The 23,779-nt window shown below is 46.9% G+C and overlaps 1 protein-coding gene across 2 annotated transcripts in view; it reads left to right on the top strand.

The window, feature by feature from the left end:
• Positions 1-17,210, top strand: part of LOC144770798 (ly6/PLAUR domain-containing protein 3-like) — a 74,625-nt gene extending 57,415 nt beyond the window's left edge. Inside the window, exons 3-5 of one of the 2 annotated variants that reach the window (XM_078655557.1) lie at positions 2,455-2,625; positions 12,750-12,899; positions 13,708-14,295. In XM_078655557.1, the coding sequence (XP_078511683.1) occupies positions 2,455-2,625; positions 12,750-12,899; positions 13,708-14,150 (764 nt within the window). In that variant the 3' untranslated portion in view covers positions 14,151-14,295. Of the gene's footprint in view, positions 1-2,454; positions 2,626-12,749; positions 12,900-13,707 lie in introns of both variants that reach the window. The other variant, XM_078655558.1, reaches the window with a different exon arrangement.
• The last annotated feature ends 6,569 nt before the right edge of the window (positions 17,211-23,779 follow it).

Genomic DNA, 23,779 nt, shown 5'->3' on the forward strand with positions numbered 1-23,779 from the left:
AGTATCCCCATCACTCAGTGTCCTCTTGTGTTTGATGACACACTGCACAACCCTACCACCTTAGATTCCTTTCCCCTCATAGATCAGACTAAACTACTTAAACTTCTCACCAAAGTGAAAACAGGTTCCCCCGATGACATTTGTCCCCCTTACATCTTGAAAGAAGTGGGCACCAATCTTCCTGAGTGTCTACTTTCTTTAATGAATGGATCTCTTTCACAGGGCAAAGTTCCATGTGGTCTGAAAAAAGCTCTTCTTGTCCCCCTCCTAAAAAAGGCAGGAGCAAACCCATTAGATCCTATTAACTACAGACCTATATCGCTGCTGCCATACTGTGCTAAACTTTTGGAGTCACATGTCTGTGAAAGCATCTCCAGCTTTTTGGAAAAAACCGAGTACTTGGCACCTAATCAAGCAGGGTTCCGACCCTGCCATTCCACCGAGGCGGTCATCCTCTCGGTGCTAAACACTCTAAGGCGGAACGCAGATGCAGGAACCCATCAGGCGCTTGTGCTTTTGGACCTCTCTGCTGCATTCGACACGGTCGACCACACCATCTTGGTCGACCGTGTCGAACAGGCAGGTCTCAGGGGTCCTGCATTGAGCTGGATCCGCTCCTTTCTCACGGGCCGCACTCAATCGGTCAGATTGGGCTCTTTCTCTGCTCCCATTCTATCTACCACCTGTGGGGTACCACAAGGTTCCTCATTGTCCCCCCTGCTCTTTAATGTGTACCTACGCCCTCTTTTGCACTCGCTCCGTAATGCAAATGTAACCATCTTCAACTATGCGGATGACTTGCAGCTCATCTTTCCTCTTAACACCCAGGACTCAGTGGTTGAATTCCAAAGAACTATGTCCCACATACTGAGTTGGATGAGCTGCAGCCATCTGAAGCTCAATCCGGGCAAGACCGAGTTGATCTTGCCCGGACAGAGCTCGCTTAGTTGGAACTCCAGCTTCTGGCCCATTAGTATGGGAGTCCCCCCATCTAAATCAACGGTGGTCAAGAGCCTAGGTATCCTTATCAGCGAGGATCTCTCGCTAAAAAGACAGGTTGGAGCGGTGGTATCCTCCAGCATCTTCCAACTGCAGAAAATAAAAAAAATCGCTCGTTTTTTTTCCTCAGCAGCTCTCACACAGATTGTCATCTCCTTGGTTCTGTCCAGGCTTGACTTCTCCAACAGTCTCTATCTCGGCCTACAAATTGGAGAGCTAAAACGTCTCCAGCTTGTTCAGAACCAAGCCGCCAGGCTTCTTCTGAATATACCTAGGAGGCAATCTATCAGACCTGGCCTTAAACAGCTCCACTGGTTGCCAGTTGAGCAGCGTGTGGCCTTCAAGGCCGGGTGCATACTGTTCAGGTCTTTGAATGACTCTGGCCCTCTATTCATCAGAGATCTATTCAAAAAATACTGCCCTTCCCGTCATCTTCGTTCGACCTATAAATCACTCCTGATCGTACCCCCATTTAAAAGGAAACGCCTTGGAGGCAGCTGTTTCGACCACCTCGCTGCAGGTCTTTGGAACTCTCTCCCTCTCAACATAAAACTCAACGATAACATCCTCAGTTTCAGACATTCTCTGAAAACCTGGCTCTTCACTCAAGCTCACTACTGATAGCACTGCTCTTTCTATTATCTGCCTGCTTGGTTTATTTTCTATAGCGCCATGAAGCCTCCGGGCGTACGAGCGCTCAATAAATTCCCAATTAACATTAACATTAACATTAACATTCGTCATGGTAGTCAAAAGATAGGAATGTACATCCTTCGGGCTCATATTGAGTGACTGGTCCAGTTTTAAAGAAAAACTGGAAGTAGCAAAAATGAAGGACCATACTCCAGTATTCTGCCAATGAGAAAGCACGCCTCCTACAGGAAGTGTGGGGAGTTCTGGACAGGATGGTGACTGCCTCTTTGTTGCCAAGATTGTTCAAGGTAAGTCAGTCACATGCAGGCAAGCACCTGACATGCGACTGACCTCCCCCACCAGTACCAGCCTTTCATTCTAGTCCTGATGTCCTGGAAGGGCAGTCAGCGTTTGTAGCCCACATATGTTGCAAATTCCTAGTGGAGTTTTTTTTGTTTTTGTTTTTTGTTTTTTTTTACAATGAACAAGCTGTCACTTTTTATGACTCCTTATTTTTAACCAAAGAGATTCACATGTTTCCAGTTGTTTCCTTATGTTTGCCTTTTAAAAAACATCCTTCATTCCATGTCAACGTGAAAATACAATTAATTATGTCTGCTCATTGGCCAGGCAGCTTCTTCTCCATTTGTTCCTGTGGGTAGCAAGAGGACAGCAGGTTCATTCGAAAGTAATGGCACCATGTGGGGGAGGGGTGTCCTAGAGTGTATCTGCAGTGAGGGTCTCCCAAGTGGTGCTTCCCCAACAGATTACCTCTCATCAGTGGTTGTACCTGTGACCCTGACCTCTGGTTTCCTCTTCCAGGTCATGACCATTTCAGCACCGTCATCAAGCACTGTGGCCTGGGCGGAGCCGGCAGGGTGGACAAGGCGTTGCCCTATAACGGACTGACGGTCTTCATACAGGTGCAGCAATGCAACACGAGCCGCTGCAACAACATGATCGACCTGGCCAAGTACAGGCTCATTCCCATCGGTGAGTGCTGCCCGCTCGCGCCTCCTTGTAGGCTGGTCCTGCTGCTGGTATTACCAGTCAAACCCTCAAGGTCTCTGTTTCACTGGTAACTCCAGAGTATTCTAGGGGCGGGAGGGCAAAAGTCTTCTTAATCCTACTCAGAGTTCTGTGAATTAACTGGATTCACTTATACACCTGAAACCTATCACTGTGGCCTAAACTAAACTCTGCCCATTCACTGTGTGCTGCCAATGCTATCCTCTGCTCAGTGGGTGTCTCTGCTGCCAGTGCCATCCTCTGCCCTCTAGGTATATCTGCTGCCAGTGCCATCCTCTGCCCACTGAGTGTCTCTACTACCAGTGCCATCCTCTGCTCTCTAGATGTCTCTGCTATCAGTACCATCCTCTGCCCTCTAGGTGTCTCTGCTGTTAATGCCATCCTTTGCCCTCTTGGTGTCTATTAGGCCCTCTACTACCAGTGCCATCCTCTGCCCTTTTCTGCTATCAGTACCATCCTCTGCCCACTGGGTGTCTCTACCACCATCGCCATCCTCTGCCCGTCTCTGCTATCAGTGCCATCCTCTGCCCTCTAGGTGTCTCTGCTACCAGTGCGATCCTCTGCCCTCTAGGTGTCTCTGCTGGCAGTGCCATCCTCTGCCCTCTAGGTGTCTCTGCTACCAGTGCGATCCTCTGCCCTCTAGGTGTCTCTGCTGGCAGTGCCATCCTCTGCCCACTGGGTGTCTCTACCACCTTCGCCATCCTCTGCCCGTCTCTGCTATCAGTGCCATCCTCTGCCCTCTAGGTGTCTCTGCTGGCAATTTCATCCTCTGCCCTCTAGGTATATCTGCTTCCAGTGCCATCCTATGCCCACTGGGTGTCTCTACTACCAGTGCCATCCTCTGCCCTCTAGGTGTCTACTAGGCCACCCTCTGCCCTTCTCTGCTATCAGTACCATCCTCTGCCCTCTAGGTGTCTCTACCACCAGTGCCATCCTCTGCCCGTCTCTGCTATCAGTACCATCCTCTGCCCTCTAGGTGTCTCTGCTCTCAATGCCATCCTCTGCCCTCTAGGTGTCTCTGCTCGCAGTGCCATCCCCTGCCCTCTAGGTGTCTCTGCTGCCAGTGTCATCCTCTGCCCGCTGGGTGTCTCTACTACCAGTGCCATCCTCTGCCCGTCTCTGCTATCAGTACCATCCTCTGCCCTCTAGGTGTCTCCGCTGGCAATGTCATCCTCTACCCTCTAGGTGTCTCTGCTACCAATGCCATCCTCTGTCGATTAGGTGGACTAAGTGTCTCTGCTGTCAGTGCCATCCTCTGCCCACTAGGTGTCTCTGCTGCCAGTGCCATCCTCTGCCGACTTGGTGTCTCCGCAGACTGACTGTTCAAATTGTGCTGCCAACACCATATTTAGTAGCATCATTTATTGGCTACTAGTACCTCAGTTACACCATCTCAGCTCTGTCTTTCATTCATTTATCGCTCATAGGGAATTAATGATTCCACATAAGCAGATAATGCATGTCTGCACTATTTGTTAAAAACAGCATTGTTTTGTAATTGGGTAGTATTATGTCGTACATGCAGGGACAACTTTATATGCCCAGTCTGTGGATTGTTTCTGTTTCCAGAGCTGAAAGCAAGAAGCATGCAAGTACATATGCTCCTGTACAGCTTTTTTTTGTGTTAGTCTTTGGGATACCTTTGCTGTTATGCCTGACTATTAGTCACCCAGAAAAATATACATAATATATCTACCACAGAGGGATTTTTTTTAAAGTGGAAATTATCCATTGGTCTGTTAAATTGTCATTCACATTTTACTTCCACCCACTACAACATAAAGTTGTTCAGGTCTAGACGCTTACCCGTATTCCGGTCCAGGTCTTCTCCTGTCTGATGGAAGGGTAAGTGTTTCCGGAACCCACAAAGTCGCCACATACTGGAATATCTGGTAGGGATGTGCCCTTGAGAAGCTGCCACCTTCTCAGGTGGAAAAATGCAAGGGTATGAAAAACTTCTTTGCTGGATGAAGGATTCAAAGGAATAAAGAAAACCAGGAATCCGGAATTCAACCGTGGAATTCTTCAGGAGCCGCGAATGAAGATCAGCAAGAGGAGGGAGCGAAGAAACAAGCGAAGGAACATGGGGCATATTACCAAGCAATAGCGATAATTATCGCTATTGCTTGGTTAGAGACAAAAATGTATCGCCGACCTGCGGCGATTTTTATCGCAGACAAACCTTGGTATTACCAAGGTTTATCGCAAATGCGATAAAAATCGGCCGCAATGCATGAATATCGCTGAAAAGTCCGCGATATTCAGGCATTACCGAGCTAATTCTCTTAGCCATGTTATCCACCTCCCATTGGATAACATGGCTAAGAACTGCTCAGGGCAGGTGTTAACTTTTAGAGATATTTGCGCTTAGAGCGAATATCTCCAAAAGTTGGTAATAGGAGATAGCGATGTTCGCGACTGTTTCCAGTCGCTAACATCTTGGCACGCCCACTTTGCATGTCATTAGTGATAAATTTCTCTGACATGCAAAGTGGGGCCCACAATGGTCGCTATCTCCTACTAGCTGTCGCTAACTGGTGTTAGCGACAGCTAGGTAACAGGGAGATAATTTTATCTCCGCTTTCTTGGTTTTTAAAGCCAAAAAAGCGGAGATAAACCCCCTTGATAATATGCCCCATGGCTTTGTAGCGACGCACCCTCTAACTTGATTGAAACCTTCAAAGACCATGAAAAGTAAATAAAACCAAACATCACATGACCAGAAACACAAACGGTTGGGAAAACCAGAGAGGAATCAATGAAGGAATAGAAACGGTAACCTGGTCAAGACCAGCTGTGGATCTGCTTTTAAAGGAAACTGGATAACCTCAGGCAGGAGATTGATATTTTGAGGCTCGGAGCACAAGGAGCAGCAACTATGAGCCCAGGAGCACGAGGAGAGGCAGCCCCGGGTGACTGAAACTCGGCCCAGAGTTGTGGACTTCATGGGAGATATGTAAAAGAAAATGTCGGAGCGTGGTGTAGCCCCAAACTTGGCAACACCAAGCTCTAACATTATCAAAATGAAGGGGCACCTTCCTGCACATAAACAATCTTTAAAGGCAATTTGCTGTTTCTATGAAAGAGCAAAATGCATGGAGAAATTAATAATTTCTCCTTGTATCTCCTTCCTAAGACCAGGTTTTACCTGGCTTAGTTTTTGGTGCTACCTCATCCTTGTAAATATGGGGCAGTGTCAAAAAGCAATTGGCACTGCGGTGGAAAGCCCACGGCAACACCCATTGCCCGCCCCTTTGCAGCAGCAGACTGCTGCTGAAAGGGGTATATTTACAAGGCCGAGTTAAGCCACATTAAGTGGCTTAACTCCACCTTGTAAATATGGGGTTTGGAGCATCTCCACCAGAGGGAGAGAAAAAGTGATGCCCCATCGGTGTTAGGGGCTTGTAAATATGTCTGTCTGTTTCTTGGATGCCAACAGCATGAAGCAGTGGGTCAGCTCACTTTATCTTTTGGCTCTCTTCACTCTTAGTGATTGCACACAGCCTTTGCACATTGTTTATATACGTCAAAAAAGGTCCTCGCTCTTTAGAGGCAAAGCTTCTTCAAAGTATTCTTTTTCTTATTTCAACTTCTGACATTTGCTTATTATTTTGCGTGCACCTGTTTTTTAAGTTTATGTTAAAAAGTGTACTTTTTTTTATCACTGTAGCTGCCTGTGAATTTTTTTATTGCAAGCCTAGGTAGCCCTGATTAAATTGACAGTATATTTTCTTTTTTTTTCTTCTACATATGCTTGCTGTATTTATTTTCTTAAGAATTAGACATTGCAGCATCTGGACAAGGCGAAACCGACCAGCTTTACCAGTGCTTGTTTTTCTTTGAACGCACGGAAGAAGGTTTGGGCATATTACCAAGCAATAGCGATAATTATCGCTATTGCTTGGTTAGAGACAAAAATTTACCTCTGAGCTGCAGCGATTTTTATCGCAAATAAACCTTGGTATTACCAAGGTTTATCGCAAATGCGATAAAAATCGGCCGCAATGCATGAATATCGCTGAAAAGTCAGCGATATTCATGCATTATCGAGCTAATGCTCTTAGCCATGTTATCCACCTCCCATTGGATAACATGGCTAAGAACTGCTCAGGGCAGGTGTTAGCTTTTGGAGATATTCGCGCTTAGCGCGAATATCTCCATACGTTGGTAATAGGAGATAGCGATGTTAGCGACTGTTTCCAGTCGCTAACATCTTGGCACGCCCACTTTGCATGTCATTAGTGATAAATATCACTGACATGCAAAGTGGGGCCCAAGATGGTCGCTATCTCCTACTAGCTGTCGCTAACTGGTGTTAGCGACAGCTAGGTAATAGGGAGATAATTTTATCTCCGCTTTCTTGGCTTTTAAAGCCAAAAAAGCGGAGATAAACCCCCTTGATAATATGCCCCGTTGATCTTTCTTCCGGTGGCCTGCATGATGAAAGATGCCGACCCTACATCAGAAGGGTACACGTATTTTTAACACCCATTCTGAATCATACAAAAGTCTATTTTCAGGCACTATGGATTTCCTAATAAAAATGATCTGCACCACTCTGTACATTCAAACCAAGGAGTGGAACAGGTTACAGCGCCTCGAAACCCTCACGGGTGAAGCAGCCACGCTATTTAAATCCTTATAGCTTGAACTGAATTTCCTACAGCTCCTATTGTACACTTCAGGTACATATAGCAATTCAGACACCTTCAATGCAGTATAAAAGAATCACAATTAAAAATTGCAAGACACTACTTTAAGTCTTGGAAAAGAACCCCATCTAGCCTCAGGCTAAACTCCAATGGCTTCCTCTCTGAAGAACTTACGGCTTCCTGCAACTATAATTCGGATAGTGGAATAAAATGTGTAAACAGAGCGAATTAGGAAAGTGCAGTTTTTGTACACACAAAGGCTGGATTTTCTTCTCTGATTTCTCCACCCTTTTTAGGTCAAGCCTAGAGTCAGCACCCATGCGCTGCTCTCTGAGACATGTAGTATCTCCTCTAGGGGCATTGATAACGCCTCCTGGCTTCCCATTGGCTCCTTTGTGTTCTTTTAGACATTCTCAACCTTTTATTGGCTAACTTTCACGTTTATCCTGCCTTTCGGTGGGTGGTTCCAGTCCCTGGCGACTGGTTCTGTTACGTGTGGTATTACCCCTCCGTTTTATTTGATCATGTTGTTGCAGGTCTTTTTGTGTTTTCTTGTTTTGAACAGCTCTTTGTGCACGTTTGTGCTCTTCCATTTATAACAGCGGTGCAACTCAATTCAACCTTAAATATGATGGCCGCTTCAGGAGGCCGGCTCCTGCAGGTAACATTTTAGTTATAATCAGTGCGACGTCTGCCCCGGCCTCATTTCTAAGTATTGCGGCTGCATGTATTTCTTTTGTCCATGTCAGTTTTCTCCTTCCCCACCCTGCTTACTCAGCATTGCAGCATGCGAATACTGTAAAGGACAGCATTCGCAGTAAGCAATAAGCAGGCCAAGGAGACTGCAGTCAGAAACAATATGAACATTAATTTACCGACTTTGTTCATCAGAGATAAAAAAAAATTAAAAAAACCTTAATGAAGACAAACCTTTTTTTAAGTTTAACGTAGCATTAGTAATGTGTAAGAATAACAAGTGTACAACTTACAGTATGGATCAAAAGTAACGAGAGAGACGTCGTACATATAGATAAGGGTCATAATAAGAATATGGTATACAATAGTGGAACTAATCAGCAAAAGAGTCAGAAAGTCAAAATGGAAAAATGTACCATATTAACTTAACATTTTTGATATTTCTATAAGAGGACAAAAGAAAAAGAAAAATAGAAAAGAAAAAAGTGGAGGGGGAAAAAGGGAACACACATAAGAAAAACCCAGCATTATTTACCGAAATAATAAAATTGAACAAAAAAATGTACCTTGGTGTTGAAATGAAGTGTCCTATGGCCACCCGCTGCCTGACAAGCAAGGGGTCAAGTCAACATTACCTAATAAGAGTCCGTTAAGATTCACGCATGAGGTCACTAATACACCAAGGCTCATGAAGCACATCTCTCTTTACACTTCAGATTAGTGCTTTTTGTTCATGGAAAAAAAGTTCAGAGAAGCTGTGTGCGGTGGGGCCAGTGCACCTATGGTGCGTGCAGCGTGCCTCTCGGACAGACTGTTCGAATCCCTGGATACCAGAGGCTTCGGAGATCTCCCTCCCTGGCATGGAACACTCATCCTGTAAACAGAGCATGTACTCCACCATATCATCACTCTTAAATGCTTCCATATTCTGAACAGAGGGCCGTTTCTAGGTGTTTTGCCGCCCTAGTCGAGAATTGAAAAATGCTGCCCCTTCCCTCTTTCTCCTAATTTGCTCAAATTTTCGCTGTTTGTTTTCAAATTTAAAACAATTCTCCTCCTTTTGCCACCCTAGGCGGCCGCCTAGACTTGCCTAATGGTAGAAACGGCCCTGTGTAAAGTAGCTGCTGTCGCTTAGGGTGTGGGAGGAAAGGGAGCAGAAGACATTGCCATATCTTTGTAACTGTGTTTGTGTGCTACACACAGTTACTGCAAAGAACATTGACAATGTACTAGAGATCTCATCCGATAGCGCGAGCCATAAATAGTTATGTTACTGCAAAATGAAAAGGAAGACTATTCGGTGTACGCATTCACTGAGCGTCATGAACATGGATATAAATACATTTTTAGTAGATCGCAACAATGAGCAAGTTTGCTGTAGACAAATATTTTCACCTGCTGAATTGAAATACTTAATTCAGGGTAACATGAATTCCGGTGGCTTTTGTGGCACTGACTACTGCAATCCGTTGATGAGACACAAGACTACAGGTACCAGCATGCAATGCTATAGAATTAAAGGGACAAAAGTACTGCGTTTTTAGTGATACACAGCAATTGGTAACCTGGCTAAAGTATACGTAGGAGACATGCCTCAAGGGTTAGTTAGTGTTCTTTAGCACTCGTTTGGCATAGCCAATCAATCAGCTATTTGTGTAATGTTTATTTAGTCCCCTGCCCTGGTAAGGGTTACGCGCGGATGGTCCTTAGGTTGTGTTACACGGTATGTGATTTATTGCAGAACACTGTTGTCCTGGTGCGGATGCACCTCTGTCCTTGTGAGCGTTTCTCACCATACGCTTTTTTCAATCCCACAGCAGCAAGTCAATATTTCTCCCCAGGGATCGGAATTGATATTATCAGCGACCAAATATAATATTTTTTTTAAAAACACAGGACAGTGCGTATTTGGGTATACCCTAACTGTTATTTTTGGCTCTGGAATGTTATCACAAACACCAGAATAAAGAAGCAGGAATAAAATACAAAACAATAGCCTGACTTCACATTTTAAGACAAAACAATATTTAAATGGTAAGTCTTGATTTCCCCTCCCGCCCTCCTCTTGCTGTCCCTTGGACAAGGCAAGCTTCTCAAACAAATCTCACGCCTGGATGACCCTTAACTCCTACAAATCTCTTCTCCCACAAACCTTCTTTAATCAGTGCCATCCTAAAAATGAACTTCTTAAGGCATAGACTGGGGATTTTTCCGTGTGCTCAGTATCTTCCACCATGGCTGAGGACAACAGCACAAGACACGTGCTGGCTGTACAACACCCAGAAATGCGACATTTTACAGTTAATCGGCTTATGTAAGGAACTGCACCAAGTACGGCAACAGCTTATAAAAGAACCTCTTAAACAGAAAGTCATCCGCACCAGGAGGCAAGAAGTGCTGGACTGATTAAACCCTAAAAATACACATTTGAACTGCAGATTGGTAAAAAGATTGGCTGAACAAAAAATTCCCAATATACCAAAAATTACTCCACAAAGCAGTGTCGCCGCAGGTTGTCTTGCAGACGGAAGGGGCCTTAGCCGGACCACATTAAGGTTAGACCATCAGCAGCACAGGGATTATCCTTGCAATAAGTCGAGACAATTTGAATAACACACTTAATACAATTTGATAAATGGGCAAGCATGGTTGGAGCAAAAAACTTGAGACTGCACTTTGCAGTATCCAGCAAGCTAATGACATTCATTAATGTCTACAATTAATTCTGATTTTAAACCGTACAGAATTTCCTACCTTTGGGTTTTAACTGTTGTATTCAAAGATTTTTTATTTTACAATTATAACAACCAAAAAGGCAGCAAGTGTGGATGAAATCATATCGAATGTCTGTCAAAATGTTATTCTTTTAAGTGTTAATATTGCAATGGTTTTAGTTAACTATGCAAAAATAAAGACACTTGAAACTTGAAACATCTCAGAGGATTTAACTCCGCTGCAAATTCAACCACTCACCATAATGTCTGTTAGAGGTACTGTGCCTGGCAAGAACCCAATGGTTCAGTCGTACAAAGGCTGACATCTCTGAAAGTCAACTAGTCGTGGCTAATGGGTACAAGTCCACTCTTGGGCCACAGACCATGAATCTTACATCTCCGTGTGGCCACACATTCCAAGAACAGAGAACAAAATGTTTTTACGTGCCAACTGGGAGTTCTTAAGGCGCTTTTATCCTTCTAACCTACATTTAAATTACTCCTGAAGGACCTGGAGCTGTGTAAATCATCTAAGGATTTTGTTGCTAATCAACTGGACCTGTCCAACAAAATTCAATGCAAATTATAATGTAAATACTAAAGCACTTCAGAATTTACAACTTATTTAAAATGAAATTATGAAGGTTTAATAAAGGATTCAAATTGGATACAGAATAAAAAGTGAAATGGTTTCCAATCCGTCAATTGGACAATTAAATCACGCAATAGTATGATGCTCAGAATAAAATGCAGGAAATTAACACACAGAAACAGGTTTAGTTCAGCTCTAAAGAATAAATCAAAGTTGTAAATGAGAGGTCTGATCAACATAGTATGGCGTCCTAAAGTTCAAGGAAAGGGAGTCGGCAACTGTCAAGAAGAGGCTTCTTTTATAATATAAAACACAATAAATCCCAGGCATGAATATATCATTGTGTAAGGGTCTCAAGATTTGGTCCATTCAAGTTAAAGAAAGAAAGATACTATTTTTTAAAATCACATAACACAATAGAAACATAACATTTTTTAAATCACATAATACAGCACTATACCACAGATTATCATAATGCAGTTGCCTGGTTCCCTCCAGACACATGAACTGTTAGTACAAATGTTAGAACTTTTTTATACATCAAGGGGCAGATTTATGTTAACTGGCGCATCCCCAGGGATGCGCCAGTTAACTAGCGCCACAGTGCGCCACTGCTCCGCCACCCACGGTGCGCCGCATTTATGATGCGGCGCACCATGGTGCAAGGCAGTGAGGATGCGTGACGCATCTCTCGACGCACGAGTGGCGCATTGCAGGAGTCATGTCGCAAGTGCGACATGACTCCTGCAATGCACAGGGGCCACCTATTCAATGTATGGTGCGTCACCCTTACGCCTGCTTCAAGCAGGCGTAAGGAATTGACGTAGAAAGTGACTGAGTGAAATCTCATAGATTTCACTCAGCCACTTTTAGGAGGCGTTCCTGCGCAGGAACGCCCCCCCCTGTGCAGGAACGCCTCCTTATGGCGCAGGGGTTTCCAACGTGACGCATCTCCTAGATGCGTCCTGTTGTAAATAGGGCGCATTGTTTGCGCCGCCGTTGCGTCACATTACGTGACGCAATTGCGGCGCAAGGAGGCGCAAGAGCCTCATAAATCTGCCCCCAAGTTCTCATTAGAACCCACCAGGGTCCCAATTCGAGAGGCCTTGGAACATGCACTATCTTTAGAGCATTGTACTATAGAACTCTAAAGAAAGAAACATCATTCTGCACCTGTGAAAGTGACATTGCATCTCAAAAGCAGTGTTTGCAAAGTTGCTCATATACGAAACGTCTGTGTAGAGTGGGACACAAACCAAAAGATGCCCCAATACTAAAAAGATGGCTGCATGGGGCAATAACCATTTTGAAATCTTTCCTCATGCAAGCCAATGTAAAGGTAGATGCAATGAGCTTCACATGTGCTATGTATTGCTGTATTGATACTAATATACATAAGAACCTTTCCCAACGCCATGTTGGATTTCTTTACAGACACCTCCACCACAGTGCCCAAAGAGCTGAAGTGCTACAGCTGCATGGGGAAGGCAGTGCAAGATAAGTGTCTCCCTTCGGACGCCCTTGAGGTCTCCTGCTTCAGTGGCCACACATCATGCTTCGATGGCAACACCACTGTGACTGTGGGTGAGTCAGTGCTGTGTACTGTCCATGCATGCCATTACATCACAATTATCCAACTCAAACAAGTCATTCTATCAGGAACAAATGAAAATATTACTCAGTAAGCAGTGGTGGCTCCTCTGCTAAGGTGGAGGATTATCTCCCACTGCTGCTGTGCAGCAGTAAAATAAAATAAAAATAAAATGATAATAGCACGACATTATTAGCATATTATTCTTTCCTGCTACGGCAGCATGAGGGCGGAGCTGCTCTGCTGACGGAGCAGGGGAGGAGTGGTGGGCACACTAAAGTGCGCATGATGCTTTAACTGGCACTCTCGGGCCGGACAAACAGTCATGCACACTTTAGCATGTTCTTCATGCAGGCTGCATTAAGATTATTATTATGCATTGTGATTGGTTTAAGGGAGCCAATCACAACGCTCCATTGCAGCATTGTGATTGGCTCTGGGGAGCCTGGCTGCTTCCTTTTTGTCACAGGAGAGACGATGTGGGACAGAGCGGTGAGGAGGTAAGAGAATTTTTCTTTTTTTTTTAATTATACCTCCTTATTGGCTGCCCCTCCCTGGCCCACCACCCCAGATTCAGGCTCAGATTCAGGCTGACCGCCACTGTCAGTAAGTTCTCTTTGGGTAAAGCCATTTCCTGGACTTCTAGGAAGCCAGCACCTTCTTTTAATTGAGGTATAAGGGCGATGGTGAAGAGTTCTTCTGACCGTTTTGTGTGGTTGGCATGGAGCGTGAATGAATATATTGTTGCTACGGAATGATCGTTTTTGAATTAAATATGCGCTGTTGTGATTTTGCCTTTAGGTAACTCCACAGTGTCCATACCCATCAAAAGCTGCTCCAAACGGTCCATCTGTGCCAAGGAGACCTTGAAACTGGGTGGGGCGACGTTCACTATTAAAGGTGCGTGCTGCTCCGGGGCTCTGTGCAACACGGACCTGTCCAACATAACTCAACAAGAATCCTTCCCTGTGCTGGAGATGTACCCTGGAGTTATCGAAGAAGCTACACCAGGACAACATTCAACCGGCCACAGTGCCACACAGGTCATGGCAAAGACCACCTCTAGCACCAACATGACCCTTAGCATGACCAGTGGGAACGCAGGAACAGTAACTTCCAACTCCCTTTACCATAAACCCACCTATGGAACAACACGCGCCGCAGACATAAGGGAGAAGAACTCCGCCTCCAAGGTCTTCAGCCCAGTCTGGGGACTCCTGTTTCTCGCCTCTTTCCATTTATAACTAAAAACCCATTTTTACTGTCCACAACTTCCTCTGGCTGTATTGAGTTACCCTCGTTTGTAGTTTCTGGTAGGCTTTGTTGAAGGACAGCAGCTTCCATGCTAGTTGAGTCAGAGTGTGAATTCTGCTGATTCATAACTTGTTGTGAACAATGTGAGGCCTTTACCATCTGTCGGTGGGCATCCAGGGGTAACAAGGCAGTATCAGTAATGGCTGTTGTTGTGTACCACTGGATCCCCTCAGTGCATGAGACTCTCAAAAGGGAGTCAGTACAATGGCTACCTCCAGGAGGAAGTAGAGGTCTGAAACAAGATACTATAAAACAAGCACATTCATAATGAGCTCATGTTGCATTCATGCTTTGGGTTGGTGGGGGGCACTAATGGGAAACTTGGGCAATCACTGGACCTACTAGATCAACAATTATGCCTAGATGTTTCTGTCAGGGCCCTACCACACATTCATGCCCCTACAAGAGGGAGAACTTAAAGAGTTTCTTGACCAGGAGAACCCTCTTCAGCTAAACAGCGTGAAGGTAAACATCGTTTACAACGCCGTGTTTACACCGCATGACCTTTACCACGCTGCCATTACAACGCAAGTCATTACTAAGACTTGCGCTGGATGGCGCTGTTGGTTAAGGAATATTGTAATTTTCTATGCCAACACCTGCCCTGCTGTTACGTGGGTTGGAGTTGTCAATAGAAAATTATAATAATCTTCAATCCGCGCCCTCCAACGCAAGTCGTTGTAACGACTTGCGTTGTAAAAACTGCGTTGTCAAGTACCACGATCATTTTGATGGCATTGTGCTGACATACATCCCAGCGTGAATGATGGCTCATCACATCCATGGTCACACCATGTCTCTATAGACCCATGACCCTCAGGCGGTGCACATGTTCTGGAGCTGCCTAGCTGGGATGAAAGTGCTCATGATTCCTGAGTAGCTCATGGACCCAACATGACCCCCCACAGGCGTTAGTCATTTAGCCTTGTTTGTGCTTCGGGTGAAGGGATGAGACACGTCACTGGGGCTAATATACTTTTACTTCCCTTCCAAGTAGTTCGTTGTTTCAAGGCTTCTCCAGAACCAAAGATTGCTGTCAGCTTTGACAGGTTAACAAAGTTTATGTTCCTGGCAAATGCCCCTCTGTGATGATGCAACAGTGATTAGATGAAGGAAAAGGTATTGACTCAAAGATTACATTTTTAAGGAACCATGGGGAGACTGACTAGAGGCCAGGGACGACCACAGTCTAAATTTCAATATTTGTATGTAAATCTCAGCCCTTTACAGCTGAAAGCATCTTTGTGGTTTTTGACTTCTTGGCAGGGAAAGCTGGAGGCACCAAACACTCTTGTCAGACTCTCACCTGTTTCTATTGCTAGATGATTCCCAGTACAATATTGTCAGCAGATTCAGTATCAGAAATGTAAACAAGCAAAATCTTCAGAAGTTAGGTCATGTACTATACTCTAGCTATTTGCACAATAAGTTAAATTTGAGAATTTTAAACATACTGAGGATCTCATTATGAGTGGTGGAATTCCGCTTAGAGAATTAACGCTGGGGGAGGGAATACCACCAGGGGCCAATGCATGCTGCTAGGTACTTGGGTCAGAGATTAATAGATCTGCAAATAGTGGACATTGTAATCCTGGACCCACACCCAGTCCAGTCCCTGGAGAGGCAAGCGGGGGGCTGATGACAGGATTTCAGTGTTCAACCTCCACCATCCTCTGCAGCACCACAGGATGAGTATACAATGTTGTCGGAACGAGTAAGGAGAGTAATCAAAAGATCCTGGAGTAAAAGCCAATTTATTGCTGTTGTGTATCATAGCCTTGTGAGAACATTTTGTAGCCAACACGTGTTTTGCTGATCTGCCGATTGACTGCAAGGGACGAGAATTTACATTGTCTAACTGAATACAAATAACTACTGGGAAAGGACAGTTTTTCCCTCCATTTTCCAGCCTACTTATACCAAACGCCCTTAGGAAGCCCCAGGCCAGACGGCCGATGTGAGGGAACGAAACACGTGTTGGCTACAAAATGTCTCACCAGGCTATTAAACACAACAATAAATTGGATTTTACTGCAGGAGCTTTTGATTACTATCCTTACTCATTCCGACATCTTCACTATAACTCTAACCAAAATGGGGAAGAGGTTTCCCATTATCACGAACTAGTAAAACTCACCAGATTAGCTCTATTATTATTGGTTTGCTGAGGCCTCGGACCCTTTACCCCCCAAAACGTTGAGTATAGAATGTTCCCCATGGACTGATGCTACCATGCTCTGGCCTGCAGACTGCCCAATCCTCAATAGCCACCATCTCTCTGCTGTCATTTTTCCTCCTGCTCTGAGCAGGGTGGAGATGTCATCAGATATATCCATGGAATTGGGGAAAACACTGGAAAAAGACCTGAATTCCCAGTTTGTGGTCAGTCCCTGTTCAGGGCACATAAAACTCTTAATGAAGACTTTAGAAAGTTGTGTTTAATTCTGCTGTTACTACTACTAATATAAAACTAAACCTTTGGGGTAATGTAGTGTTTGCCGGTGCTGGAGAGCTACACAAATCAACCCTTTTGCTGGCCCATTTACAGGTGTAGGAGTTGAAGACTGACTGCTGGTGGAGAATCCGCTGACTCTGCAAGCAGCCAGTCTTTGGCACTGGGCCATCTGCTGCACCACCGCTGTCTTTGATGTGCCAGAAGACCCACCCTATCCACCGGTTCTAAGGATGTTGATCCTGTAGTCATGATCTTCTTGCACTAAGTAGAATGTATTGATTTATTGACTTGTCAGATACCGGTAACATTAGCTTTAACATTGCTGCCACCCCCTTTTTTCACCAAATCGAGGTTAACTGTGTGGTTTGGAAGACTCCAAAATTTGTACTTGAAGTGTGTTTTCTAGAAAAAATTGAAATTTAGGTTCAGTGACATTTGACCCCTTTGAGGAAGCTGACTTTATTCCTGTAGACTTGCACATCTTGCAACCTTTTTAGCTTTAGATATTTATACCAATAAACAATATAGGAAAGGATTCTGGACTATAAACTTGCCATATATTCAACACTTTGCCTATGAGTGTTGAAGACCTTAGCGGTTTTCAGGAAGATGATGCTGTGGAGATGTTTCAGCAAAAAGTTGACTTTGAGGTTCGTACGCATGTGAAGTCATCAGAAAGTAGAGTTCTGTACAACATCCTTGTCTAGTACTCAACAAGATAAGGATGGGGACTGTGTGCCTTTTAAACCTCCGTGAATAAGACTTGTTTGATAATATGATAATTCGTGTTCAAGCGGGTAACTATGGAAAAATTTGTCGCAGAAGGCTTCTATGTTTATAAACCTCAGAACAAATTTCAATCATGATCCTCTGGAATCTGCTGAAATTTGAGCTCAGGTACATGGGTGTTGGTGACTCCTCAGTGGATACTTGTTAGACCTGGCACCTTGGCGTGAGTTTCCCTTCCACTTTTTGCTGTTGTGCCTCCAATGTTTTGATGGTGTCTGCTACTCAGGGCGCTGCGCCACGGCCAACCCGTGCCGCAGTGCAAGTGCTCCCTACTGTAAAGTGTACATGTGATTGATGTCCATGATTGGTTCATTGGATTTGCTGTTAGTCCCTAGTAAAGTGCACCAGGAGTGCCAGGGCTTGTGAAGGCCAATACTGCTAGTGGGCCTGCAGCGCTGGTTGCGCCACCCACAGAAGCAGCCTTAAAATGTGTCTAGGGTCTGCCATTGCAGAACCTGCGTGCAGTCTGGTACTGTCACCCTGGCTGGGCAAGTGCACACACTTGCCAGCCCCTAAACCTTCCCTTAACCTTCATATTAGTCACCCCTATGGTAGGCCAGAGGGCAGGGTGCATTGTAAGTGTAAGGTAGAACATGCCCTGATGTGTGTGGCATGTTCTAATAGTGAATTACTGCCAAAGTCGTTTTTCACTATTGTAAGGCTACCTGTTCCCTTCTAGGCCAGATGGGCTGCTGGAATTATTACACTCTATAATCCCAGCAGGCTCAGGGAACATGGTAGAAATTCGTGTTTAGTATGCCTGAACTCAGAATAATAAAATACTTCTTTTAGTAAAGTTTATTTTAATATCCTGTGTTTGCAAATGCTACTTTTAGAAAGTTAGCATTTGCTTGCCTAACCATTTCAGCCCGCCTCTGCTTGGATGTGGATCTGACTGTCTGGTGTGTGTGAGTGACAGGGCTGGGAGTTGACAGGTAGTGATTAGCAGGAGGACCCCTTAATGGGTGGTGGGAGTTTCCCCTGAATGATGCATCAGGCTGTGCCCCTGCCACCACAATGCTGGCTCCGCCCTCCTGGGGAGCGACTGATGACTCAGCCTGCACCTGGCCCAGGAAGGACCGAAGCTTGTAAACAAAGTGCTCAGGCCACTCCTGCCCTCTCAATGCCGGCTCCGCCCCCCTGGGGAGCGGCTGATGTGCCTGCCCTCACACTGAATGCAGAAGTCATAAGTACCCACAACAAGTACTCAGAGACTGGAGCAGTTATGCAGAGGCCCCCCTGGCTTGCTAGAACAAAAGAAACTGGGTATAAAAGTAGGAGCCCTGCTCCTTGTAAATTAGATCCTGTTTGTGCTACAAGAGAAACTCTGCCCGAAGAGAAGGACCTGGAAGGACTACAAGGAGGAGTGCTGACTCTGGCCTGTGTCTGGTGCCTTGCTGCCAAAGGAGAGGAGAAGAGAAAAGACTACAAGAGACTTTTGCTTTATTTTGAACTTTGTGCCAAACTCTGCTAAAAGATCTCCAAGGGCTTGCTGCTGAACTTGCCCCCTGACCAGCGCTCCAGGAACAGTGAGCGCTAACCCCTGACCAACGCATCTGCTGTGTGTGCTGCTTATCGCTGCAGCGCTGTCTGAGGAAGACGAGAGCATCAAGCCCCCCTGCACACCGTGACCGTGGGTGAGCAGATCGCCATAACAACGTGAAGCCCAGCCCGCCGCTGGCCTGAGCACCGTGACGGCATCTGCACCTGACCCCACGAGAGCAAAGTAACGGAGGACCCGTCCGGTCCAAGCACCGGAGTCTACTGGGCCCAAGCGCCGTAGATTCCCCCGCAAAGACGGACTGCCGCCCTTGTCATCTCCCTCGCTATCAGCGTCTGGCCTGTTGCCCCGCCGAAGGGACATCACCGCGACCGGCACTTTGGCTGGGTACGTCCCGCACTTGGGGACCGTACTGCCACTGCGCCACACCCAGCCGCCGCCGTCAGGAAGACAGAGAAGACGGAGTAAAAGGACCTGAGCCCCCATCGAGCACCGCCGCCCTGGGTGACCCGTGACCTGCTGCCTCGAGCCGCAGCTCGCATCGCCCGTCAAGGAAGCAACGCGACGTGGGACAGCTCCCCCTTCAGCCGCCCTCTCCGAGGATCACCACAAGAAGTGAAAGGTACTGTCTTTGCCCCTCCGCGGCGCGAGCGTCCTGCAATCTGAGCTCGCACCGCGCGGTCTGATCCCAGGCACCCCGGGAGCCTCGCAGCTGCTGTTTGCTTGGCAGCGCGAGCCGCCCCAGAGTCAGAGGCGCGCTCTGCTCTTGGCCCCCGAGGCTCCGCCTGACGCTTTCCGAGGCCCGCGGCCCCCTCTCCCCGAGTCGAGCCCCGAAGGGTGACTCATTTCGAGAGCGGAGACAGCGGGAAGCGCCTTGAAGCGCTCTAAGACACTGGAACCTTTCTAACGCTGGGCAGAAGGCCCAAAAGACCGCATTTATTCAAGAACTGTGCCTTTTTCATAAAGAGTAACTGGAACCTGCATTTGAAGTAACCAAGACTGTATTTACAAGCCTGCTTGAGATTTATATAAAGAACATATATTTTTACAAATACAGTTTGGTGTCATTGTGTGGTGGGTTGGTGGTGTTGGTGTAATATTGCAAATGTTTAACCCTACATGCCCCAGAGATTAGCCTAAGACTGCTTAAGCCACACTACCTAGAGGGTAAGCAGAGGTTGTCTTGAAGGTAACCCTCAGCCCTGACGAGGAAGAGAGAGGCCCTGCTTGTCGCCAGTGTTGCACTGCGCCAACCAGAGACTCCCCCTTCCTACATTGGTGGCAGCGGTGGGATTCGCGAATTTACATTTGCAGTGTTTTACCTTAGCTACTGACCATTGCATAGTGATTACAGTCCAGTAACTTAGCCACAGACTTGTTGATTTTTTAATTTTGCTAAAGAAGAAGATCCCTAGTGTTGCAAACATGCCTGGCACAAACAGCATTGATGGAGGAGAGTCCATAGCCTCTAGTGCGCAAGGGCTAGAATGGGACGCATCAAAGCTGGATGACTACACCAAGAAGCAGTTGAGTTATTTTTGCAGGAAACTCAAGGTTCCACACGCAGGATGCAGAAACAAACCTGAGTTCTACAAGGCCATGAGAGCCTGGATTGAATCTAGGAAGGCACCTGAGGATCAGAATGCACCTGTGGATCCTGTGGGTCTGGAAAAACCAGACAGCGTTCTTAGCTTTGGCAGAGGCCTGTCGCCAGAGGAGCTGGCAGACAGACAGGCAACCAGGGATCATGAGATCAAGATGGCAGAATTGAATCTGAAGGGCCAAATGGAGCTTGAAAGCAAAAAAATGGCTCTGGAAGAAAGAAAACTCCAGTTTGAGTATGATATGAAAATGAGGGAGATGAGTCTAAAAGAGAAAGCCTTGGATCATCCTCCCTCTGGTGGCAGCACAACGCCGGTGCAGGTAGAGTCAAGAGTGCACATCCCCAAAGATGTAGTTAAAGAGTTCTTTAAGGGGGATGACATAGGACAGTGGTTTAGGGCATATGAGGTAGCCATGCTTTCCCACCGGGTCCCTGAGAAGGATTGGGGAGCGGGGTTATGGGGAAGGTTCCTTAGCGAAGGAAGGGACACCCTGCTAGATTTGCCCACTGAAGACCAGAGATCCTATCCCCATATGAAAGAAGCTTTAATGACCAGGTATGGGCTTACCCCTGAAATGTATAGGCAGAAGTTTAGGGGGTGTAATAAGCGGCCTGGGAATACGTATGTGGAGTTTGTGACTTTTTTTTGCAGAGCACTGGATGGTTGGGTGAAGGGTAACAAAGTGAATGATTTTCAAGGTCTCTTTGATTTAATTGCATGGGAGCACTTGTCTGATCAATGTTTTCCTGAGTTACGCCAGCACCTGATTGATAGCAAGTTGTCCAACCCGAGGAAACTTGCTGAGGAGGCGGACCGCTGGCTCAGCACCAGGGTCCACAAGGGTCCAGTGGGAGACTCCGCCAAGGGTGGGCAGGGTCCCCAGCAGAAGAGTGGGGGGGACAAGGGAAAACAGAAAGGGTTCCAAAAAGGCCCCCAAAGTAATCCCCAAGGGGACCCGCAGAAAGGTTCTCAGCCTCCCCCACCCCCAAAGCAGAATGGGGCCCCGACAGGTAGACCTGTTCCAAAGGGGCCCTTCAATTGTTACAAATGTGGTGACCCGGGGCACATAGCCAGTGACCCCAAGTGTCGCCTGTTTGGAAAACCAGCACCCACTGGTGCTCCGCCCCGACAAGTGACCAGTGTTCACTTAGGAGAAGAAGTGATGGTCCCGGGGGGTGGAGATCCTGTTCAGATGACCCTAGTCTCACTAGGAGACAGTGAGATGGTCCCTACAAGCTACCTGCCCTCTAACACTAAAAAATATGGGCAGGTGGTTACCATCAATGGTAAGAAAGCTGAGGCTCTTAGAGACACAGGAGCCAGTGTGACTGCAGTGAGGCATCACCTGGTGTCTCAAGAGCAGGTTGTACCCCATGCCTACTGTAGGGTTGTCAACGCTGACAATTCAGAGAGTCAGTGTCCGATGGCTCAAGTTCCCTTCGAGTGGGGGGGGGTCTCTGGTACTCTGCAGGTCTGTGTGAGGAAAGCCATGCCTGTTGACTGTTTGCTAGGGAATGACTTGAAGGACTCCCCTTGGGAAAAGGTGGAGAAAACGACTCACCTGAAGATGGTGGGTCTACCTGACTGGGCGTGCGTGACCACCCGGTCAAGGGCAGCCAGTAGGGGTGATCAAGAGGTCCTGGGGCCTGACGGAGAGGCCCAGGAACCGGCCTTAGGGAGAAGGCGCAGGGCGCGCGGGAAACCGGCCCCTGAAGTTCCCACGGTCCAGGAGGAAGCAGACCTTGAGGGGGATGCCCTGGAGCCTACTGGGGAACAGATTGCCGAACTGGGGGACCTGCCTGAGCTGACCCATTGGCAGCAAGAAGGAGGCCCCTCCAGGGAGGAATTCTGCAGGGAGCAGAAAGAATGCCCTTCTCTCGTGGGTATGCGGCAGCAGGCTGCAGACCAGGCCAATGGTGTTCAGGCCAAAACACATTATGTGTACTGGGAGAATGACCTCCTGTACTCAGAGCCTAAGGCTGCTGAACCTGGGTCAGCCCGTGTGCTGGTGGTACCCCAGAAGTTCAGAGCCTTCCTACTGGGACTGGCTCATGATGTGCCTTTAGCAGGACATTTGGGGATGGACAAGACCTATGACAGGCTTGTCACCCACTTCTACTGGCCCCAAATGCACAAGAGCTCAGATGCTCATTGTAGGACCTGTCCAACTTGCCAGGCAAGTGGGAAGAGCGGAGGGAAGAACAAGGCTCCCCTCCAACCCTTCCCTGTGGTCAGTACGCCATTCCAACGAGTGGGTATTGATATTGTTGGGCCTCTGGACCCCAAGACAGCCATGGGCAACCGGTTCATCCTGGTCTTGGTGGATCATGCCACCCGGTACCCTGAAGCCATCCCTCTGAGGACAGTGACGGCCCCCGTGGTGGGGCGTGCACTAATGGGAATTTTCTCCAGAGTGGGGTTCCCTCTAGAGGTGGTGAGCGACAGGGGGACCAACTTTATATCCAAGTATATGAAGTCCCTTTGGCAAGAGTGTGGTGTAACCTACAAGTTCACCACACCTTACCATCCCCAAGGAAATGGGTTGGTTGAAAGATTCAACCGAACCCTGAAGGGCATGATCATGGGCCTGGAAGGTCCAATGAGGCGTAAGTGGGACGTCCTCTTACCATGCCTGCTCTTTGCATACCGCGAGGTGCCACAGAAGTCTCTAGGGTTCAGCCCCTTTGAGCTGCTGTATGGCCACCCCGTGAGAGGACCACTGAGTTTGGTAAAGGAAGGCTGGGAGCAATCTCCCAGGAAACCTCCCCAGAATGTATATAGCTACATGCTGGCCTTCAGAAACCAAACCAGGCGCTTCAGACAACTTGCTGAGGCAAATCTGGAAGCAAGCCAGGAGGAGATGAAGCGGTGGTACGACCAGAATGCCACTCTGGTAGAGCTTCAGCCTGGACAGGAGGTGTATGTCTTGGCCCCAGTGGAACCCTGTGCACTTCAGGATAAGTGGACAGGCCCATTTGAGGTTGTGGAGCGCAAGAGCTCAGTGACATACTTGGTGGACATGAAGACGCCCAGGAATCCTTTAAGGGTCTTACATGTCAACCGCCTCAAGCCCCACTTGAAAAGGTCCGAAGTGGGCATGCTGTTGGCCACTGATGATGGAATGGAAGAGGAGTCTGAGCCTCTTCCTGACCTCTTAGTGGCCTGTGAGAAAGATGGGTCAGTGGATGGAGTTAACCTCTCACCCACCCT

This window comes from Lissotriton helveticus, chromosome 7 (genome assembly GCF_964261635.1).
Source record: "Lissotriton helveticus chromosome 7, aLisHel1.1, whole genome shotgun sequence".
Lineage (NCBI taxonomy): Eukaryota > Metazoa > Chordata > Amphibia > Caudata > Salamandridae > Lissotriton > Lissotriton helveticus.